Consider the following 22,867-nt stretch of genomic DNA (forward strand, 5'->3'; position numbering starts at 1 on the left):
GAATGGGCAGTGCCACTGTCAGTTTATCGAGTGTTCTTACTGAAAATGCATTCGGGAGGTGCTTGTGCAGTTGTCTCCAAAGACCTAAAGCACCTGGGTCAAGCCACTTCGCCGGCTGAGCAGTGTAGTCTGGTCTTGAGGATTCATGGCTTGATAATTTGAGAGTTCTAAGGCAAACGTAGCTGAGCCAGAGGTAAGCGTTCGAAGCACAGTTGAATAACCCTAATCAAAATAATGTACATTAGTTACCAAATTTAAGCCTCACATATCTCTTCCTGCTGCTCTTTTCACCATTTTCAGGCAAGGGGATGATGTGACTTATGTAACCATTTTGTCAGGAACTATGTGATACCAAGATACTGTGGAGGGCAGGTAACTAAATAGTGTGGGTATGCTTCAGATGTACTCCCTGGACTCAGCATTTCAGAAAGTGCTTGGAAGGGGAAAAAATGGCCACTGAGGCTGGTGCCAGTTTGGTACAGCACACCTCAACCTTTGTGGAGAATGGAAATGATCCGACGACCTGAGTTCAAACTTATCAGGCATCCTCTTAATGAAAGCCCTGATTGTCTACTTTTTTCAGCATCAATACCCCAGTATTAAAAAATAGGTACTTTTCAGTTAATTACCTACCATAATCTCTGCTAAGGGAACAAATCCAATAACGATTTTGTTTTCCTGACGAGTCTGGATTTCCTGAATGGTTCCTCTTCTTTGTGCCAGATCTGCCAGGACAGGGCTGAGGTAATCTCTCATCATGGTCACCTCGAGATTCATCAGGGGCTCTAAAACTTGCTTATCAGCTTTCTTCAGAGCCTAGAGAAGTTAAAGAGTGTTAACCCCCCTTCCTTAAATTGGAAGTCAAATTTCCATTAAAGATTCATAAAAACTTAAATTTCTCCTGTCCTTGTAAGCCTGGAGCTCTAGCAAAAAGACCTACAAGCCTGCTTTAACTGTCTATAAAGATATATAATACAAGAAATCAGGTACGTGGCAAGTGGGAGCTTAGTACAGCTTAGGTTATACAGAGCGCTTAGAACACGGGGCCAGAGCTACAAATAGATAAAATGGTTTTCCCCCCTCCAACCACAGAATGGTTCTTGATGAAACCACGTGTTTTTTCCTGATGCCTAGTATAGATACAGTTTGTGTCAGAGCAAATCAAGAAATGTACTACAATAAGGTAACAGAAACACATTCTCAACAAAAGGCTCTTGCCTTTTGTGAAACATAAATAGCAGGCAAACTGAAAAAAGCCAGTGTGGCACATAGGGCAAGTTGAGTACCAGACGGAACAAACGAATTAGAGTCCCCATCAGACAGTCTTTCAGACTATCACTACATCAGACAAATTGGTTAATGGGTTTTGGAGGGCATATGCAAGCACTCTAAGTACCAGTGGGTTTGATTTTAAAAGCTGTCCTACTGTTGGAGCCTGCCAGAGTTCAAAACTGAGGTTGCACTTAATAAACAGAGACCTAGCAATGGAAACTACCTAAGGAAGAGAGCCAGGGCTCTGGAATGGGCCCTCACCTTTACTGTTAACCGTTCATTATTCTGTTCCCACTCCAGCACCACTCACTTCTCATTTTTACTAAGGCCTTACAGGGCGCATTTTCACCATCTGTATTAACTAAAGGTTCTGGGCCTTAAATCCTATTGTCCCTGATCAGTCACCATCTCCCCCACCTCTTCTCCTGCCCCTCACCTGCACAATCATGAAAAATGGCCACATTACTAAAACCAGGAGTATATTCTCATTATTATCGAAATTTCAAATTTACATACACAGTAAAACAATCAGTTCTTCATAGCTTTAAAATCTAAACAACTGTGGGGCGCCTGGGTGGCTCAATCGGTTAAGTGTCTGCCTTCAGCTCAGGTCATGATCCCAGGGTCCTGGGACTGGGCCCAGCATCGGGCTCCTTGCTCGGCGGGGAGTCTGCTTCTCCCCCTGCTTGTGCTCGCTCGCTCTCAAATAAATAAAGCTTAAAAAAAAAAAAATCTAACCAACTGAAATGACTCACCTAGAGAAAATGTATCTTAACAGTCCTTCTTGAATGAAAATATTACTAAAAAATAATGACCGCCAACAGCAAACAACTATATATCTTCTCTTTTTGCAATTCCTACCCAGAGCTTCACATAATGTCTGTTGGGACAAAATAATGGAATGGGAAATGGTGAAAAGGAAAAATGCTATAACCAAGGAAAGGATCGAATGCTACATATGTAACTAAGATACACAGCCTCTGTCCTCAGTCCTCTTTTCACATTCTCTCTCTTGGATGCTTCAAAAACATCAATGTAGATTCCTCAAAACCTTCATACTTCACACAGACTCCAGTCTTGAGTGCTCGAGCCCTGTACCCTACTGGCCTGCTTTAGGACAGTGTCCAAATACCCCACAGCAACAGATGACCTCATCATTTCCTTTTGTAAACATTCTTCTGTGCTCTTTCCTATTTGTTGATGGCTTCATAATCTTCAATTCACGTGGTCATGCATCTTTGACTTTCTTTTCCCGAAGTAGCTATAAGATTTCCATTCTTATTGCCAATATCCTAGTTCAGACCCAGTCCATTCTCTGTCTGAGACTATCTCCTCCCTATCTCTAGTTCCTCCTGTATTCAATTATACTGCCCGCTTCAAAAACCTGAAAATTTTCACCACTGTTCTCAAACCTCAAACTCCTCAGTGTAGTTTTGAAAGGTTTCTCTATGGTCTGACTCCATTCTACTTTTCCAACAATTTTTCCCTACTACTCTGCCTTCATCTGATACTACAGCTGAAGGGACTCTTCAATCTCTCCCTTTCTGGAATGCCCCCAAAATTCACAGCTCAGATATTCCTTCCAGGAATCCTAATTTCCCATCTGCAACGATGTGGATGAAACTAGAGGGTATTATGCTAAGCAAAATAAGTCAGAGAAGGTCAAATACCATATGATGTCACTCATATGTGGAATTTAAGAAATAAAACAGATGAACATAGGGGAAGGGAAGGAAAAATAAGAGAGAGGGAGACAAACCATAAGAGACTCTTAACTGTAGGAAACAAAGTAAGGGTTGCTGGAGGGGAGGTGGGTGAGGGGATGGGGTTACTGGGTAATGGGCATGAAGGAAGGCACATGATGTAATGAACACTGGGTGTTATAAGCAACTGATGAATCACCCAATTCAACCCCTGAAACTAATAATACACTATATGTTAACTAAATTGAATTTAAATAAATTTTTTTAAAATTCTAATTCCTCACTTCATTTTTATGACTCGCAGTCTGCTCTAATATTTTGGCTATTTGGATATAAAATTAATCATCTTATAAATTTTTTTTTTAGATTTTACTTTTTTGACAGAGAGCGAGAGAACACAAGCAGGGGGAGTGGAAGGCAGAGGGAGAGGGAGAAGCAGGCTCTCCGCTGAGCAGGGAGCCCGATGCGGGGCTCGATCCCAGGACCCTGGGATCATGACCTGAGCCAAAGGCAGACGCTTCAACTGACTGAGCCACCCAGGCGCCCCTCATCTTACAAACCTTAAGGTCCTTTGGGTCAAGACAAACATACATATCCCATCTGTGTCCATCTTAGTGCACAGTGTGCTGTAAGCTCAACAAAGATGGCTCAATAAATACAGGAAGCATCATTAACTGCTAATAAGCAGAAGCTTCCCTACTAGATGAAGCTTAACAAGGCCTGCAGTACTTCTATTAGGAGTACTTCATGTATAAAAACTAAAGATTAAATTAAGCCCCCATGAAGTTAATTAATGAACTTAATAAAAAGACTATCCAATTCAGAAACACAGATTTTTAGAAGGCATATTAAAATTTTGAAGGACTGACCAATATAATGGGGCTTGGGGTTAATTTAGAAACATGACATCTTTCAGGTTACTGTTAACTAAAACCAATTTTTAAAAATTATTGGAAATATTCTCAACATTTTAATCATGACTGATTTACAGGTAATATTTCTAACTATGTGCTTAAGCAAACAATATTTAAATAATGCTTTTTGGATGTACAGTTTTTTTTTTTTAATAAAAAAATTTTAAGTAGCATGAACTTGAGGGGTGCCTGGGTGGCTCAGCTGAACAAGTGTCAGACTCTGGATCTCAGCTCAGATCTGGATCTCAGGGTCATGAGTTCAAGTCCCGCAGGGCGCTCCACACTGGGCGTAGAGCCTACTTAAAAAAAAAAGTACAAACTTCAACTGACATAAATGAGACATTACGTTCTACCTTCATAAGTCAGGGACTTAGGGTATTTACATTAGCTTCATAATTTTGGATTCAAATGAGCTATAGAAAATCAAGTCTCAAACACAATCAAAACTTTTAGAAAATTGTTTTAAAAAGCAAGTGTTTTGGGCGCCTGGGTGGTTCAGTCGGTTAAGCCACTGCCTTCGGCTCAGGTCATGATCCCGGGGTCCTGGGATCGAGGCCCACATCGGTCTCCCCCTGCTCTGCGGGGAGCCTGCTTCTCCCTCTGCCTCTGTCTGCCATTCCCCCTGCTTGCGCTCTCTGTCAAATAAATAAAATCTTTAAAAAAAAAAAAAAAGCAAGTGTTTTAATGCAAATCAGTCACCTACAAAACTATAGTATTCCCACACTGAGAGGAATGCAGAGTCAGCATTTAGCACTAAGATCCCGTGAGTTATTTCAGCTCTCGTAGCTTACTGAGGCAAGACAGTCAAGGACATACAGGGAGGTAACCATGCCAAGAAGAGTAGATTGCTTGATACTTCTGTAAGGTTAGGTGCTTATCCTGAACCTTTTCTTCAGTGACACTTGTCTGATTTCAGTGATCTCTGATTAAGGTAATCTTATTGAGATAAACAGGAACTCCAAAATTGGAACTAATACTGCATCTTCAATGTTCTTTAAATTATAGTCCATCTTGGGCCCGGCCGACCCCCAAAATGTCCCCTACTCAAACCACCAAGCTTACCTCTAACAGGTATGTGTCTGGGAGGGAGAAACCAGAAACGCCAGGGAAGGAAATCTACCTCTTTGCCAAAACCAGAGACTATTTCCTGGCCATTGTGCTAAACAGTAATTTTCTAGGTCCTCTTTCAAATATAACCGTGGTGATTAAGAAGTCAAAGATTCCCCGAGGTAAAAACCCTTACTGATTCTAAGGCCGAGAAGGCGACAGTACAAGTGTGAGGCTCTGCCAAGCACAGCTGCCTGAGTAGCAACAGTGCACTACTGTCAGCACAGTCACCTTAAAGCAAGAAGGATTGCAGGATAGTTCTATACCTTTTGTACGCATCTCGAGACACAGGCGGAAATCATTGTTGTGGAGGTACCAGGATGAATGATCAGTGAATGTAAAGTAATGGCCACGTCTTGAACTGGGGATCCGAGCAATGGTCCTAGGCAAGGGGAAAAAACGACTGTGTTAGCACGCATATGCAATAAGGAGTGAAGACAGGGAGGGGACTTCTGGTTTCTAGTTCATGTAAGGAGCTTAGAAGTTGTCACTCTGACCCAGCAAGTAAGAAGCGAAACAGACTGAAAAATCAGCAACTCCTCTCGGATCCATAAGAGAGTAGAAGACAAAGGACAAACTCACTGCCCTAAACACTCGAGAGACAGGTGAACACCAGAAGTCACAGCTTCCTGGAACAGAGGCTCACTTGCCCAGGGACCACTGCCAGGGTGGGAAAACCTCAACTATAACTGATGAACTGCTGGAGGTTCAAGGTGGACAAGTCTGGGAGGTAAGAACTCCAAGGGGACCCAGTCATACATAACTCGTAAGGGGGACCACCCCACAAATTTTTTGAGATTTACCTCCAGGGGCTCAAGCAGGTTCTTACCATAAGTACCAGAGAAAAATCTCCTTATGCTTCTGACAGAAGGGTAAAGAAACCATTCTGAAATACTCCAGAGCACACTGTTCTTAAAGATCTGCTGTCGGGGGAAACTAGTTAACTAGAGCCTAACCAGCAGGTCCAGCATTAGCAGGACCGAACCAACTTGACTGAAGTAACCAAACGCCAGGCCACCCTAGCCATCCTGTCCAACCTGAGGCCAGCAGAAAAAAAGAAAAAAGAAATGTGAGCAGTTCCTAGTCTAGAGGCATGGACTCACTATAAAACTGAGTCTTAATCCTAGGATTAGAGAATGCTTCCCTTCCCCCACACCTGACCTCCACATTACTAAAGGCACGTTTACACCCATTCCTTTTACCCAGTACATCGTGTCTGGCCCTCAGGAAAAGATTACAAGGTATGTTAAAAAGCAAAAGCACAATATGAATACAGAACAAGCATCAGAACCAGACATAGTAAGGATGTTGTAATGATCCTATCACATGACTGATATGCTAAGGACTCTGATAGAGTAGACCACATGCAAGAACAGACAGATGGACAATTAAAGCAGAGAGAGGGGGGCGCCTGGGTGGCTCAGTTGTTAAGCGTCTGCCTGCGGCTCAGGTCATGGTCCCAGGGTCCTGGGATTGAGCCCAACGTCGGGCTCCCTGCTCGGCAGGAAGCCTGCTTCTCCCTCTCCCACTCCCCATGCTTGTGTTCCCTCTCTCGCTGTGTCTCTCTTGGTCCAATAAATAAATAAAATTAAAAAAATAATAATAAAAATTAAAAAATCTGAGAGAGACGGAAGTCCCAAAAAAGAAGCAAAAACAAATGCTTGAAATCAAAAACAGTAAAATAAATGAAGAACGTCTTTGATGGGCTCATAAGTAGACTGGACACAGCTGTAGAAAGTACTGAGTTAGAAATTGTGTCCATTGCCCCACAGGGCTCCTTGCTCAGAGGGGAGTCTGCTCTGCCTGCCGCTCTCCCTGCTTATGAGCTCTCTCTCTGACAAATAAATAAAATCTTTAAAAAAAAAAAAAAGGAAAAGAAATTGTATCCATAGAGACCTCTAAAACTGGGAAAAGCAAACTGAAAACTGGGGAAAAAAAAAAAAAAACCCCCACCCAGAACAGAATATCCAAGGGCTGTGGGACATGGGAAAAGGTAACATACACATAATCGGAAGAGACACTAAGAAAACACTACTGAAGCTGGAATGAAGGACGTAAATAATCTATATTAGGAGCGACTTCAGTGGTTGACTTGTGATACTAAAGCTTACTCTTATTTCAGTACCTTACCTTGCAGGCATGCACTGTGAATTCCATTTTCAATGGCCTCTTGGGAGACCTTCGGAAGGTCTTCACCAACACCTGCAGCATACTTGATAACTGGCGTAACAGAGGATGCTTCAATTGGTTTTACTTCCAGTTCTACAGTCACAAGATGCCGTTTGTCTCCTAAAGTTCTATCTAAGGTATCTATAAACAAATTGATTATAGTACTTCAGAGATTTGTTCCAGAAAGATACCAAGATGCCGCAACTTGCAAAATTACAGTCAACGAGTTCAAAGTCTCATAGAAGATAAAGTGGGAGAAAATATTACAATGGCACTAAATACAATATAAACACAACAGAGTAAAAAGTTCTACCAAGGAAGCATTTGCTTCCGTGTTTACCAATGTTAGAAACCAGGTGTGAATCACTGATTAATATTGCTTTAGTGCTGAGATGTGTTGAGGCAGATGATCCCACAAGTTCTGATATGCAGATGACACATTTAAACTTTTTGAAATATCTTACGTGAAATTCTTTTAATTGCACAACTTTTAACTGTAAAACATTTAGAGTACAAAAGGTAATCTAATGAAAATTAAGACTCTTTTAATTCTGTCAACCCACAAACTGCTAAATTCCATATTCTACCAGGAATGTTTTATGCATTTATGATTTTTCTCAAACTAGGGACTTTTTTTAAAGATTGAAAACAGTATCTCTCGGGGTGCCTGGGTGGCTCAGTCAATAAGTGTCTGCCATGGGCTCAGGTCATGATCCCAGGGTCCTGGAATCGAGTCCTGCGATCGGGCTCCCTGCTCAGCGGGAAGTCTGCTTCTCCCTCTCCCACTCCCCCTGCTTGTGTTCCCTCTCTCGCTGTGTTATCAAATAAATAAAATACTAAAAAAAAAAAAAAAAAAAGGAAACTGTATCTCTCATTTGCTAACCTCCATTTGTCACCAATCTCCAATATTTTACTAAAACAAAACTGTATTTACGCGAGGGACCATGTAACAGTAACATACAGCACAAATTAAAACTAAGAATTACAGCCTACAGTTCTTCTTTATGATCCCCTTTTAAGCTAATTTTTATATTATGAAATATTTTTTATTTAAGGGAGCATTTATGAAACCTAAAACTACTCAGAAATAGACCAGGGGCGCCTGGGTGGCTCAGTCATTACGCATCTGCCATCGGCTCAGGTCATGATCCCAGGGTCCTGGTATCGAGCCCCGCATAGGGCTCCCTGCTCAGCGGGAAGTCTGCTTCTCCCTCTCCCACTCCCACTGCTTGTGTTCCCTCTCTCGCTGTGTTACTTACTGTCAAATAAATAAAATCTTAAAAAAAAAAGAAAGAAATAGACCATTACCAGTAACCTACAAGTCTTCCGAAGCAACCCCATCATGATATATTTAATCATTCCTATGATTTTCCTTAGTCATATTACATATGCATGTATCCCTACACAATACAGTTCACTCTGCTGTGTTTTGAATTTGTTACTCTACTATGTACCTTGCAACTTGCTTCTTTTGCTTCACATTTTTTCTAAGATTTTATTTATTTCTTTGAGAGAGAGAGAGAGAGAATGAGAGGGTGGGAAGGGCCGAGGGAGGAGGAGAAGCAATGTGGGGCTTGATCCCAGGACCCTGGCATCACGACCTTAGCCAAAGGCAGATGCTCAACTGACTGAGCCACCCAGGTGCCCCCTGCTTCACATTTGTGGGTCCTCTGGGGTGATGCATATCGATGTAGCTCAGTCTTTTTCATAGCTGTATAATATTCTATGGTATGAATACAACTTATACTTCTACTGTCCATAAATATTTGGCCTGTTTTTTTCTACTTACAGGTTTTTTATTACAGTGCTATTATGAAAATTCTTTTATCTGTCTCTCAGTGCACATGTAAGAGTTTCCCTAGGGTATATACCCAGGAGAAGAACAGCTAAGTAATAAAGTCTACACACAGTCAATTTCGCAAGGAAGTTACCAAATTGTTTTCATAGTGGTTATATAACTTACACTCCCACCAGAAGTTTTTAGGAGTTTCCATTGCTCAACATCTCACCAACACTTGGCACGTCTGATTTAATTCCTGCCAATTCTATTGGTATAAAATAGTATCTCATACTTTTAACTTGCATCATTCTAATCATTATTGATATTAGAAATCTCCTTATATGTTTGTCTGTTTCTAGCTTAATTAGTATCATAACCACTTTATGGCTTTATAATATGTATTCATGTCTGATACACTTCTTTGGGTTAACGTGGTAGCTTCACAATATTTAGTCTCCTTATCTATGAATACTATGGTTGTCCATTTAACTTGGTCTTTTTAATGTCTGTAACTTTTTAAAATTTTTTGGATGTACACAGTGTCAACCTGCCCCTCAGTAGTGATGCATCATCATATTGCTACAGCGTCTACTTACTAGTTTTTACCTTGAAACTAATAAGCAATCTGTGCGGAGACCCTTTAAAGACTATGCAAATATGCTGCTCCTCAAGATACCCAATATTTAACAATCACAATAGTTGCAAAATGACTATTTTTCTACTCCAACCCTCCTCCTCAGCATCTAACAGTCAGCAGTTGGCATTCAACTCTAAGGAAGAACCCCCTCTTCTTCCTCATCTGTTTATCTATTATCAGTAGGGCCTCATGAATCCCTACTTTGTCTCAATGGCCTATAATTACTAGACTTAAATGCTATTCTAATTCATTCAGATATGGCCAGTAGAGCCTCTTCAAGTTGGTTCCTGTGGCCTTATGACATTCCCCCATCAATATTGAGCATTTCTTTTCTTTTTAACTAAAATACCATAATGTTCTATTGCCTGCTTATTCTTGATGGTCTCTTGTTCCTTACTAAGACTTTCTATCTCCTTTTATTTCTTCAAAAATAAATATACTTCTTTTATATCCTGCATCCAATAATTCCAATATCAGAAGCCTTTGCTATTCTGACTGATGCTGTTTCTACTACCTTTTTGCTCATTGTGCCTTTTCTCATGCTTTTGTAAAGTATTTTTTGAATTGTGATTTAATTCTCCTTTATCTATGGGATTTTTCTTTGAGAAATGGATTAAAGATACATTTATCTAGAGGTCCCATGTTTGCTTTTTCCAGAATCCTTGGCTGCTCAGCGGGAAGCCTGCTTCTCCCTCTCCCACTCCCCCTGCTTGTGTAAATAAATAAATAAAATCTTAAAAAAAGAAAAAAGAAAAATAAATCTTCACATCACTTGCTCCTACATTCTGCTTGTTTAATTTTTCAAGTTTTACTGAAAAGTAACCACCTGGCCTTTTTTATAAATCACTGATTACGTCTAGTTATCCTTAACATCTTTTCTCTATTATTTTTTCAAAAAATCTCTCCATGTTTACTCCTTGGAGAAAAGCAGTGATTGTCATGTTCCTGTGCTTAAGAAAACCAAACTGAAACTATCATATATAGAAAAAACGAATTCTTAAATTTTGGGACAGAAATATAAAAACTGTACTTTCTCAAGATCATTAGCATAACATTACCATATTTATTAAATAGATGAAATTATTTTCCACTCACTTTGTAAAAATAATACATGAACTTCAAATTCTTATACTCATTCTGGTAGTGAGTATTAGTATGAGCCACCTACACCAAGGGCTTATTCTACCCCATGACCACCACTGAAAAGCATTGTTTGTTTGGTAAGGGCTCATCGTTTGATTGATGTAATGAATGGTAAAGGAAGACAGCTGGGTTAAAACAAAACAGAACAAAATCCTAAAAAAAATAAGAACATACACGCATAAAACCTATGCCCAGGGCGCCTCGGTGGCTCAGTCAGTTAAGCGTCTGCCTTTGGCTCAGGTCACGATCCCAGAGTCCTGGGATCAAGCCCGAGGTTTGCCCATTTCCCCCTAGTTGGGCTCCCTGCTCAGAGGGGAGCCTGCCTCTCTCTCTCTGCCGCTTCTTCCCTGCTTGTGCTTGCCCTCCCTCTCTGTCAAATAAATAAATGAAATCTTAAAAACAAAAAACAAAAAACCCTATGCCCACTGATGGAAGATACTAGTGACTGTGAACCCTGCTTTCAGAAAACAGGTCCTGGAGAGAAACAAAAATAGCAAATTCTAAATGTTATTTTTTACCTGTGGCATGAACTGCATTTAGGATGGTCTCTCGGTATGCCACCTGGAGAGGTCCTAGATAGGTTTCCAGTCCATATTCCCTCTTGATTCGGTCATGAATAATCTCGATATGTAGCTCCCCCATACCACAGAGGACAGTCTGGTTAAAAGAGGAAGAAAAAAAAACCAACATCAAAGAAAAATTATGTTTATCACAAAATACTATATAAAGGTATGATATCAATGTTATTTTTCATTACAAACTGAGTTTCTTTGCAATTTTTTTTGGCACCTCTTCAAAACAGTTTTTAACTTTTCTGAGTGGGTAAGTCAATGAAAAGTGAATTGCTGGGGCACCCGGGTGGCTTAGATGGTTAAGCGTCTGCCTTCGGCTCAGGTCATGATCTCAGGGTCCTGAGATTGAGCCCCACATCAGGCTTCCAGCTCAGCAGGGTGGCTGCTTCTCCCTCTCCCTCTGCCTCTCCCCCTACTTGTGTGCTGTTTCTCTCTCTAATGAATAAAAAATCTTAAAAAAAAAATAAAATAAAAAATAACAGTGACTTGCTGGGACGCCTGGCTGGCTTAGTAGAGCATGTAACTCTTGATCTCAGGGTTGTGAGTTCAAGCCCTATGTAGGGCATAAAGCTCAGTTTAAAAAAAAAAAATTTTTTTTTTTAATTTAAAAAGTGAATTTCTAGGCTATTCTGTCCTTATTACAAGATAGTTTAAAACAGGCAGGTAGCACCTAGCTACAACTGCTGTACTTTAAAGTTAAAGAAGCAGATTGCTTGGGAAAAACAAGTTGTAGAACACTACGAATTGAATGACTTGTTATAATCTCTATCTATATATATCTATATATGGAAAAATATACTGTGCTTTATTTATAACATAGCACAGCAGAAGAGGTTTGGTAGTGTGAAATGTTATTCACATTTTCAGTGGTTACCTGTGTAAAATAGAACGGAGAAAAAGGGAAACTTTAATTTTGTACTTTGTGGGGCGCCTGGGTGGCTCAGTTGGTTGAGCGTCTGCCTTCAGCTCAGGTCATGATCCCGGAGTCCAGGGTTTGAGCCCCACATCAGGCTCCCTGCTCAGCAGGGAGTCCACTTCTCCCTCTCCCCACCCCTGCTCATGCTCTTTCGCTCTCTCTCAGATAAAGAAATAAAAATTTTTTTAAAGATTTTGTTTATTTATTTGACACAGAGACACAGCGAGAGAGGGAACACAAGCAGGGGGAGTGGGAGAGGGAGAAGCAGGCTTCCCGCCGAGCAGGGAGCCCGATGCGGGGCTCGATCCCAGGACCCTGGGACCATGACCTGAGCCAAAGGCAGACGCTTAACCAACTGAGCCACCCAGGCACCCCTAAAGAAATAAAATCTAAAAAAAAAAAAAAATTTGTACTTTGTACTCTTGTGTATTATTTATTTAAAAAAACATGTATTGGCATTTTTTAAATGAAGTTTTTAAAATAAAAAGTTTAACTGCTTGTTGTATCCTTCAGCATTAATTAAATTACCATCCTCATTTAGCTGGCATTTGGGAAATAAAATACTCCCTGTTTTAAAGATTAACTAAATCAGTTTATCCTTAAAGGCTATTTATAATCTTTTAAAAGAACTTTTTCTAAAATCTTAAACTTTACCTGCCTTCCTAAAAAGACGCAAAATGGAACATGTGTTCTTCTACTGTAATGTAATATATACAAACTTCTTACCACCTATTTTAACTCTACTTCCTCCCACTGTGTTAGGATGTAAGCAGTCACTTCTCCCCAACCCTAGGTGAGTTAGTGACATTAAGAGCACCTTTGCATCCTCCCTTTAGTATGCTGAATCTATAAACCTTAGCATTAAAGGGTCAAGACTTTGTCTTAGGGTTAAACCTTATTTCAAAATTTCACTAAGGCTGTCTTCTGGAAAGCTTAAATGATAAAGAATGGTTTAGGTAACTGAGATATAATTAATTATATTAAGAAACTAATAGCTTGACAGTCAACGATAATCAGAAATTTCTACTATGAGAGAACCAAAAGAGAAAGTTTTTTCTTTCAGGGGCATGAACCAATCATGTTTTAGATATATGCATTTACACACACACACACACACACACACACACACACACACACACACACACACACAGGGGCATGAACCAATCATGTTTTAGATATATGCATTTACACACACACACACACACACACACACACACACACACACTGGGGCATGAACCAATCATGTTTTAGATATATGCATTTACACACACACACACACACACACACACACACACACACACACACACACTATTATTGAAAGATTTCTGGGGTTAAGTAATAAAATGCGTACCTGTCCAGAATCAGGATCCAGCTTCACTTTCAAACTGGGATCTTCACGCTGAAGGCATTTCAGTGCATAATCCAAATCTAAGGGATAAACAGTAACTGCTAACCTTCACATTTCATTTTTTAGATAATGTAACATGTGTTCAAGTGGGGGAAAAAATGAACAAGCAAACAAATTTTGAAAAAGAACATTTCAAATGGCTATAAATGCTTTTTAGAGAATAAAAGAAGATGGTTACAATAGTAATAGGAGGTTATCTGAGACTGAATGATCTGGGAAGGCCTCTCCAAGATAATTTAGATGAAGACACAGAAAAGAATGGCCATGTATGCAAAATCCTGAAGAAAAGAATACCAGACACAGGATATGGCTGTGCAAGGAATGGTTTTGCTAGTGGAAAAATAACAAGATGGCCAGGGTAGCTGGATATTAGTGGGTAAAAAGAGTAGCATCAGATGAGGAAGGGAAGGTGTGGCAGGAGTCACATCATGTACGGTTTTGTAAGCCAGGGTGAAGAGTTTGAATCTCCAATGGGAAGCCACTGAAGGGTGTTCAGAGGGACAGTAACCATCTGATTATGTTTCACAAAGATCAATCTAGGAGCTGACAAAAAAGCAAAATGCCTTCAGAAACAGAAGCAATAATGAGAAACTGGCAAAAGGAAACTAAATTACATCATGAATAAAGAGATGCTAATATGATCACTCTATGATGAATTACCACACCCAAAGAGGAAGAATATGTTATTTATGTCAAATATGGCATCTTAAGTGATACTTTAATATAATCAATTAACTCTTAAGTGTATTCTCCCTCTCTACAAAAGACGTTAGAAGTTTCACAAAGTGTGGCTCAAGAAAAGAGCTGAGCAATGGATTAATGAGTCAACCTTATCAGCCACACATTTAAGGTGGTCTTAGGGATATAAACTTCTAGACATGCACTGTACAAGTAGCAGTCACTAGCCATCTCATTAGGATATTACTAGTCTAAACTGACATGTGCTCTAAGTATAAAATACATACTAGGTTTTTTTTTTTTTTTTAAAGATTTCATTTATTTATTTGACAGAGAGAGAGGGAACACAAGCAGGGGGAGTGGGAGAGGGAGAAGCAGGCTTCCCATACTAGGTTTCAAAGACTTAATATGAAAAAAAGAAAGTAAAATGCCTCATTAATTTTTATACTGATTATATGTTGAAATGGTACTATTTTTGATACACTGGGTTAAGTAAAATGTATCATCAAAATTAATATTGCCAGTTTACTTTTTCTTAATGTGGCTCTAATTTTAAAGTGGATGTTGTATTTCTATTGCACAGTGCTCTTCTAGAATCCTGACATCCCAAAGTCGGGTTCAAGGACCAGCAACACTGGCAACGCCTGGGGCCTATTAGAAATACAAAATCTCACGTTCCAGACTGAATCAGAGTCTGCACTTAACAAGAATTCCAAGAGATGTATTATACACATTGAGGTGAAGGGGCATTATTTTAGATAATATCTTATTTTCAGATTTTCAAAGAAAGAAAGAATGCTTATGACACTGGGGCTTTTGGAATGAAAACATAGTAACTTTACTGTAAATAAATTCATTCAAAGTATTTATAAAGAATATGTATAAATCTATTCTTCAGGAGTTTATTGGGATTAAAACGGTGTCAAGTGCTAAAAAAGGACTATGGGGTAAACACAATGGAGGACCAGAAAAAAGAATATGTAGATCTACGTGAAAGAAGTCCAAGAGAGACTCTAGGAAGTCCCCTCCCCTGTGGGGCTTAGGACCTCAAAGCTAATGCCCATTAATTAGACTTACTTTAGACACCCAACTTTTTTCCTCAAGCAGTTAAAAGCGGAGGCATTAGATTTAAAATTGGTTAGTGCTACTTAGCTGCAGGCCCACAATTTGAATTCATGTAATCACACTATGTTTGAAATGACTTTCAAATATATTTTTAAAAACTCAAGATTATTTTGTTTGGGCAGCCCCTGATCTAAAGTGCCTGACTACACCTGATACAACTAGCATGGGTCAACTGTGATGTAACTGGTCAGCCGGATCCTCCTCCTCTGGAGTTAAGACTACACTTAGTTGGCCTCAGGGCATTTTAAGGTGACAAGAAAACTGCTGCAGCACTCGTTTTAACTTAATTGCTATTCCTTTACCAACTGGACAAGCACAGACCTAGTTTCCTTCAGTATTTGGGGGCTATCTTAGACCAGTACTCAGACCTTTCTTTTGTGTGAACTCCAGCTAGACTGGTGCGGAACTGGAACCCCTAACTTGGCTAGGGATCTTCTTCTTTCTTTCCCCCTTGGTCCTGGAGACGACATGGGGAGGAGGTAAATGGTTGCTTTCATTTTTCAATCATCTGTCCAGCTTGTTTTCAAGGGGAAAAAAATGGCTTCTAATGCCACCTGGAGAACTAGGTTTGTCCTTCAACAATTTAATATAGGAATTCAGTGAGAGCCTCAAAAAGAAATGATGCTTCAGATGAGATTTTTCTAAAGAAAGAGTAAACATTTTCCAGGTGGACACAGTCAGGGCATGCCATCATTAACACAAGACAGACCAAATCAAAAGAAACAGCAATGCAAAAAGAGCATGGTATCTTCAGGAAACTGGAAGTAAGTATAAGGTGTGAGTATCCTGTTTTGTTTTTGTTTGGTGAAAGAAGAGGGTTCAGAATGAAGGAGGAAGTTTCAAGAAATGAGACCAGGCAAGAACTCTGGTATCAGAGACTGCTAATGGTCTTCCACTCTATTCTGCTGCTGTCTAGCTAAAAGACTGCATTTATCAGACTCCCTTGCACCTGAGTGGCCATATGTCTAAGTGATAGCCAATGACACAGAAGAAATCTTAAAAGGGAAAGGAACACATCTTCCTCCTCCTTACTCCATTCCTCTTTCAGGAACTCTACTGTGATGCCAAAGGCCCTAGCAGCCATCATGCAATAACTAAGGATAGGAGCTATGCACTCAGAGAGTCAGGGCAGAAAAATTGGAGGCTGGGTGCCTGATGACATTGTAAACCCACCCTCTATCCCCTGGGCTACCAACTACAAGGGAGCGAAATACACTTTTTGTCATTAAAGCAACTGTTATTTCAGGGGGTTTCTGTAATATATAGCAAAAACTAACTGGAAATAATACAGCTGAAATCATGATATTTATATAGCATATTAAGGAATTTGGATTTGTGTAGTAACGAGAAGCCACTGAAGATTTGAGTAAACAGGCTAAAGAACGAAGTACACAACACAAAAAGGTCAAACAACCTTAACTATAGTATATAAATATCTTCACTGAGTTCTAAAGGTTGAGCAAGAAAACAAGGAAAAGGAGCATTTTATAAATGGTGATGACAAGATGATCAGTTATGAATCACTATCTAATCTATTACTGTAACTGGAAGGGCAGTCCTGATGCCAGTTACTTAAACTGCCACAGACAGCACCACAAGAACAGGAGTAAGGAAGAATATGATATGCAAAAAATGGCCAAGATCTAAGAAAAGAATAAATAAAAGGAGTTCGTAAAAATCAAAACATCTTAAAAAAAGAGACAATCACAAGTAATACTTATCCACAAATTCTGATAAAATTGAACTCACATCATGAAAAAATCTTTTGAGAGTGTAACATAACTATTTCTATCTAAATTACCAGAGCACTAATTACTTAATACACTAGAACTATTTGTACCTGGCTGCCTAGCCACTGAAGGGGGCTCTATGGTACAGAAGAAAACAGGTTCTGGAATCTCCACCCCAGCCAACAAAAGTCTCTCTGCTTCATTGTTTTGTCTAGGCTTCTTTTCTCCTTCCCTTTCGGCTCGACGAGCTGCAGCTAATGCACTGGACTTGGATGACACAATGGTGTCTCCAGTGGCAGTCTGTAAGCAAACAAGATGCTTTAGAAAACAGGCTCTTGGCGGGCACTCAGCTCACCAACAAGATTCACCAAACAGGAAAAATTTTCATGTGACACTTCCAACAGAACTTAAAACAGAGACAAATTCATAAAGCTCATTATAACTTTGCAGAGGTAAAGCCAATTTAACTTCTGTAACAATTCTATCCAAAACACTGCTATAAAATCCTAACAATAAAACACACACACACACTACACATCCAAAATTCATCTGGTGAAACATACATTCCTAAATTTTCAATCATGTCAAAATAGGTTAGTTCTACTAGAAGTCCATTATAGTTTTACCACCAGTAAAAATTATTACTGTTATACAAAAAAATCCTCTATTAACTAAAATAAGCAATTAACCAGAATTCTCTAGACCATGCAAAATTGATAGGTTCCTCATAGACTTGTTATTTTTAAAACTATAATTTCACTTTTAAAGTTTAATATTACAAAGTTCTGTACCAGCTTCCTTCTCTGTAAAGGTATTCCTACTGAAGCAATATTTCAAATGTATTTGTGTAACTCCTTCAAATATGTACATGGAGCTCCTGCCTTTGGGTGGACAGAAGACATTTTCAATGCTAGAATCCAATATTTGGACTGTGGAAATTTTATTATTATTTAAAAATATTTCTTTGAGAGCGAGAGAGAGCATGAGCAGGGGGCAGGGGCAGAAGGAGAAGCAGACTCCACGCTGAGTAGGGAGCCCGATGTGGGGCTCAATCCTAGGATGAGGGATGTGCCAAAGGCAGACGCTTAACGACTGAGCCACCCAGATGCCCTGAACTGTGGAAATTTTACACTAAAGGGATCCTAAATCCTGCAATTAACCATAAAGAAGTTAAAAAATGTTCAAAGTAACAGTGGTTATCCTAAATGCCAAATATACCAAAGTTTAATGAGAAAATGTATTCAATTTAATCCATATATAAATGAAATGTCCTTATAGTTTTAACCTAGCAAAAACACATACAGCATCAACTATTTTCATCCATTCAACTGACAAAAGTTATGTGTGATGCACTGATCTAGGGACTAAAGAGACAGAACAAAAGAAACTAAAATCTTTGCCCTCATGGAGCCTTCACTGGCAAAATATCTTCAGTTACTATCTGGATTGGTTATAAGGTTAAACTGTCAGCAGTGATCAAGACAAGAAAAAACCTCAATAACAAAATATTAAACTTAAAACACAGGTATGTAACCATGAATAGTATTCTTTTACTTGAATTTGAACTTTACACAAATATAATCCATACTGTTGACAGTCTTCTGTAATTTTCTTTCTTTCTACTATGAGATTCAACCATGTTGATGAATACGCTACAATATTCATTACCCCACTACTGATGGCTATTTGGATTGTTTGTGGATTTTTGCTACCGCAAAATAACTGCTTTTAATTAAATATTTAAGCTATTATTTCCTAGAGAAACCATCTGGTCACTTACATGTTTAAGGCCAACAGTCAAAGCAATGTTACCAGCAGTCAGTGAAGGGATTTCTATATGTTGGTCAGCAAATGGCAAAAGAAGACGACTTATTCTCTCCCTGTAAAAACCATGATTCATATTAGTAAAAGAATTTTTAAAGAAATGAGTGCAGTTTTAGAAAATAACCTAAACTTCTACTTACGTGCAGTTTCCATTAAAATTATAGATGGCTGACTGGGGTTTTATCATGCCTGAGTAAATGCGCATAAACACCAGTGGTCCCCGCTGCTTGTCATGAAGAACTTTAAATGCCAGGGCACATAAGTCACCCTTATACCACTGCCTACAAATTGAGACATTCCAGAAAAACCTTTAAAGTACACTTCCCATGTATCTATGCAGATCAGATCAGAATCACTGTACAAACTTAACCTTAATGTCCTCCCTCATATCTTCTAGTTTAGCTACTCAAGACTGATTAAATAATGTCAGTACTAATTACCTCCCTTCCTCCACCTGACTGAATTATTTAATGGAGATCTCATCAATTCCTCAAAACTAAAAATAATAGATTCTCTCCCAAATATTACTTCTATTTGCAAGTAATTCCACTGCATAGAGTTCATTCCTCAGAAAATATACCTAGGGACATCATACTACTTCTCACAAAAGCCTGTACAGGGTATATATATATATATATATAGGTAGATGCTTTCCAATCACTACTTTCACTCCCACTTTCTTTCCAGTTGCATAACCATAGATATCTACACTATAAAGTTGAATTTGTTTACACAGCCAACATTCTTACAGACTGATGTCCTTAAATTATTTTTAATTTTATTTATTTATTTGACAGAGAGAGAGACACAGCGAGAGAGGGAACACAAGCAGGGGGAGTGGGAGAGGGAGAAGCAGGCTTCCCGCCGAGCAGGGAGCCCAATGCAGGGCTCAATCCCAGGACCCTGGGACCATGACCCGAGCCGAAGGCAGATGCCCAACGACAGAGCCACCCAGGCGCCCCCCTTTTCTAACTTTTAATTTTAGGGAACACTTACAGAAAGTCTACCACACACTAGGCATTGTTCCATATGCTTTATCAATATTAACTCATTTGATTCTTTTAACAATCCAGTGAGATAGGTCCTATTCTCTGCATTTTACAGGTGAGAGGTTAAATAACTTGGAAGAGCTGGGATTTAAATCCAGGCAGTACACAGTCCATGCTCATAATTACTTCAGCATTAATGCAGCTCCAATTGAGAGATGTGAAGTGATTAATACCCTACTTAAAGGATTAAAGTCCACTCCTGCCTGCCATTTTGTACAACACTCACTCAGATTTTAGAGGGTTTTTTACTAAGTACAAAGCTGTTAGTGACAAGAGAACTAAATCAATGACCTTTCTTTACAGCCACAAAGTATTTTGAGCTTATTAAAAATCTTGAGGGGCGCACGGATGGCTCAGTCGTTAAGCTGAGGTGCCTTCAGCTCAGGTCATGGTCCCGGGGTCCTGGGATCGAGCCCCGCATCGGGCTCCCTGCTCAGCAGGAAGCCTGCTTCTCCCTCTCCCACTCCCCCTGCTTGTGTTCCCTCTCTCGCTGTGTCTCTCTCTGTCAAATAAATAAATAAAATCTTAAAAAAAAAAAAACCTTGGGGCACCTGGGTGGCTCAGTCATTAAGTGTCTGCCTTCGGCTCAGGTCCTGATCCTGGGATCGAGCCCCGTATCAGGCTCCCTGCTTGGCGGGAAGCCTGCTTCTCCCTCTTCCACTCCCCCTGCTTGTGTTCCCTCTTTTGCTGTGTCTGTCAAATAAATAAAATCTTAAAAAAAAAATAAAAAATAAAAAAATCTTGAAATCTAGTATAAACATATTTACAGAAGATTTATCAAACATCCCCACTATACTGCTTTTTTTTTAAACTAAGACAACATGGTAAACACTTGTACTTTTACACAGCAAAAAAGCCACACGTTTTACCTCCATCTGTAAACATAGCAGGTTACAAAAGATAATGACAAATGTTCCTTTCAAATAAAATTTCATATAGCTCTGTATTATTTACAATTATATCCTTCACCAATGTTCTTCAAAAAATGGTGATTCAACTACTCTTTGGAAACAAGACCTATCTGCCTGTTTTTTCAAGGCTATAAAATTTTAATCTATTACTTGCATACTCACAGAAATTCATAGTTGCGCTCTTCGGGTGAAGGCAAGTACATGGTAATAGCATCTAACAAGGGCTGGACCCCTTTGTTTTTCAGGGCACTTCCACAAAGCACAGGCACTGCTGTCTGAGCCAGTGTTACTCTGTGTATTGCAGTCTGTAGCTATAAAGCAGAGATGTAAGTATTCCGTGTGCAATATACTGGCCTCGAACAAAGTATCTCAGAATTAGATGCCCTCGCCAACCAATCATGTAAAACAGAACTACTAAGCACACTGCCATCATTTTTTAAGGCCTTATTATTCTTTTTTTTAAATAACATTAATCACTACTTGATATCTTGGATATACATTTAACAGTTTACTGTCTGTCTCCCCACCCACTAGAATATAAATCTGTATGAGCATTATAACAAGTCCCATAAAAATGCTGAATCCCCAGAAACTAGAAAAGTTCTTAAAATAAGGTGTTTAAAAATATTTCTTGAATAAATGAATTTACTTCTGATTTAACCTTAACAATCTAATAGAGGAACTGACCAGATATTAAAAACATAAATATGAATTACAATTTTTTCAAAAGAATTAGACCCACATCAAATCAAATCCAAAGAAAAATGAGAAATCAAAGCAGAAATCAAATTTCAAAGACTTCAAAAGCTAAGAAAAGGTTGGGTGTGCTTGTAAGCTACTGTATCAGAGACATGGTGGGTCAATTTGAACTCAGATTATAAGCTCTTTGAAAATAGAAATCATGTGACTTTAGGGCACATTAAACATCACATCTAACATTCAAACAGTAAATAAAAAATTTCAATAATTAGGGCATTTCATTCAAAAGAAAAATATTTCCATTTCTAATCCCAAAGGTCTTAAAAATTAAACCAGAGACTCATGTTTTTCCTTAATTCTTTCATGAAAAATAACTAAGTAAACTTGCTGGGCTCCTTCTGGACCCCATTATACATATTCCTACCTAAAAACACTTTACACTTCACTTGGCGGGGCGGGGCGCCTGGCTGGCTCAGTTGTTGGAGCATTCAACTCCTGACCTCAGGCTCCTAAATCCAAGCCCTACATTGGGCATAGAGCTTACTTAAAAACAAATAAACAAAACAACAACTTTACTTGGTAACTCTTGTTTCATAAAGAAAACTAGTTTGCCAAATTCATGGGGGAAGGTCTCCGGTAGAAAATAACAGAAATGCTTTGAAGAAATGTGTCTAATTCAATTACTATCACTATTTAAAACATGTCTATTCTCTGGTTTAATATATTTGAAAACAAAAAAGTTTCCAAGAAAAATTAAATCATATTTAGAAAAAATGATGAGAAAAATAATCATTGCAGCAGTCTACAAAACCAATAAATTTTCAATATAAAATTTCTATCCATAATTTCCCTAAAGTACTTAGAAAAATGATCACAATGAAAATGCTGCAAAGAAATGACTTACGCTGACTCAAGAGCAGTAAAAGACATTCAATTTCTGATTTATAAAGCACATATGACAATAGTAAATCACTACCATTATTTAAGTACTTGTACTAATAGTGACTTTACCTTACTATTCTCCTAATTAAGTCAGCCTTTTCTAAATGCTATGCAAAGTCGAAAAAAACAAAACACCTGAGACAGAGAAATCAAACCACAGCCAATGAATAAAATGTCATCAGAGTAAATAATAAAATTTACCTTTTCAGCTGGTAGCAAATCAAAATTTTCACTAAATTCTCCTAAAACCAAGTCAGCAAATTCATCATCCAAATCTGCAACCTATAA

At 38.9% G+C, this 22,867-nt stretch overlaps 1 protein-coding gene across 3 annotated transcripts in view; it reads right to left on the reverse strand.

Moving 5' to 3' along the window:
* Nucleotides 1-51: 51 nt before the first annotated feature.
* Nucleotides 52-22,867, reverse strand: part of GFM2 (GTP dependent ribosome recycling factor mitochondrial 2) — a 54,959-nt gene continuing 32,143 nt past the window's right edge. For 2 of the 3 annotated variants that reach the window (XM_027606321.2, XM_027606323.2), the window contains exons 11-21: nt 22,781-22,861; nt 21,101-21,249; nt 19,119-19,259; nt 18,935-19,034; nt 17,265-17,454; nt 13,565-13,641; nt 11,244-11,382; nt 7,127-7,306; nt 5,263-5,378; nt 634-816; nt 52-222 (exon numbers count right to left, since the gene is read on the reverse strand). In XM_027606321.2, coding sequence (XP_027462122.1) covers nt 85-222; nt 634-816; nt 5,263-5,378; nt 7,127-7,306; nt 11,244-11,382; nt 13,565-13,641; nt 17,265-17,454; nt 18,935-19,034; nt 19,119-19,259; nt 21,101-21,249; nt 22,781-22,861 — 1,494 coding nt within the window. In that variant the 3' untranslated portion in view covers nt 52-84. The remainder of the gene's footprint in view (nt 223-633; nt 817-5,262; nt 5,379-7,126; nt 7,307-11,243; nt 11,383-13,564; nt 13,642-17,264; nt 17,455-18,934; nt 19,035-19,118; nt 19,260-21,100; nt 21,250-22,780; nt 22,862-22,867) is intronic. The other variant, XM_027606324.2, reaches the window with a different exon arrangement.

Source organism: Zalophus californianus, chromosome 5 (assembly GCF_009762305.2).
Source record: "Zalophus californianus isolate mZalCal1 chromosome 5, mZalCal1.pri.v2, whole genome shotgun sequence".
Classification (NCBI taxonomy): Eukaryota; Metazoa; Chordata; class Mammalia; order Carnivora; family Otariidae; genus Zalophus; species Zalophus californianus.